At 60.3% G+C, this 499-nt stretch overlaps 1 protein-coding gene across 1 annotated transcript; it reads right to left on the bottom strand.

Moving 5' to 3' along the window:
* Window positions 1-7: 7 nt before the first annotated feature.
* Window positions 8-493, bottom strand: LOC107682170 (reticulon-4 receptor-like 2; the record flags this gene model as incomplete). Its single annotated transcript, XM_016478505.1, has 1 exon — window positions 8-493. A coding segment is annotated over one exon (486 nt), but the record flags the coding sequence as incomplete, so codon positions are not given.
* Window positions 494-499: the final 6 nt, after the last annotated feature.

The following is a 499-nucleotide window of genomic DNA, read 5'->3' as shown; positions in this document are numbered from 1 at the left end:
CGCAGGCCCAGGGGTTGTTGTTCAGCCGCAGGAACTCGATGGAGGTGATGTCACGCATGGCTTGACCGGGCAGCTCTGCCAGGGAGTTGTTGAAGAGGAAGAGCATGGTGAGTCGGCCCAGGTCCCGAAAAGCACGGCGATTGACCTGACGGACCCTGTTGTCGTGCAGCAGCAGACGGTCAAGGTTGACCAGGCCATGGAACACATTCTCGGACAGAGTGCGGATGCGGTTGCCGTGCAGGAAGAGCTGGCTGAGGTTGATCAGGTCAGCGAAGAGATCGTCCTGGATGAAGTGGAGCTGGTTCTCCTGCAGGTAGAGGAATTGCAGGCTGTAGAGCTTGTGGAAGATGTCATGGGGAAGGGCGGCCAGCCGGCAGCGGTGCATGTGTAGGCTCTGGAGCTTCTCCAGGCCACGGAAAGCTCCACCCTCAAGGCGGTGCAGGTGAGGGTTGTCGCCCAGATCGAGCTCCTCCAGATCGCGCAGCTCGCTGAATGCACC

This window comes from Sinocyclocheilus anshuiensis, unplaced genomic scaffold (genome assembly GCF_001515605.1).
Source record: "Sinocyclocheilus anshuiensis isolate Anshui unplaced genomic scaffold, SAMN03320099.WGS_v1.1 C31770029, whole genome shotgun sequence".
Taxonomy (NCBI): Eukaryota; Metazoa; Chordata; class Actinopteri; order Cypriniformes; family Cyprinidae; genus Sinocyclocheilus; species Sinocyclocheilus anshuiensis.
The sequence above is the reverse complement of the archived record's forward strand: the minus strand, read 5'-3'. Positions and strand labels throughout refer to the sequence as shown.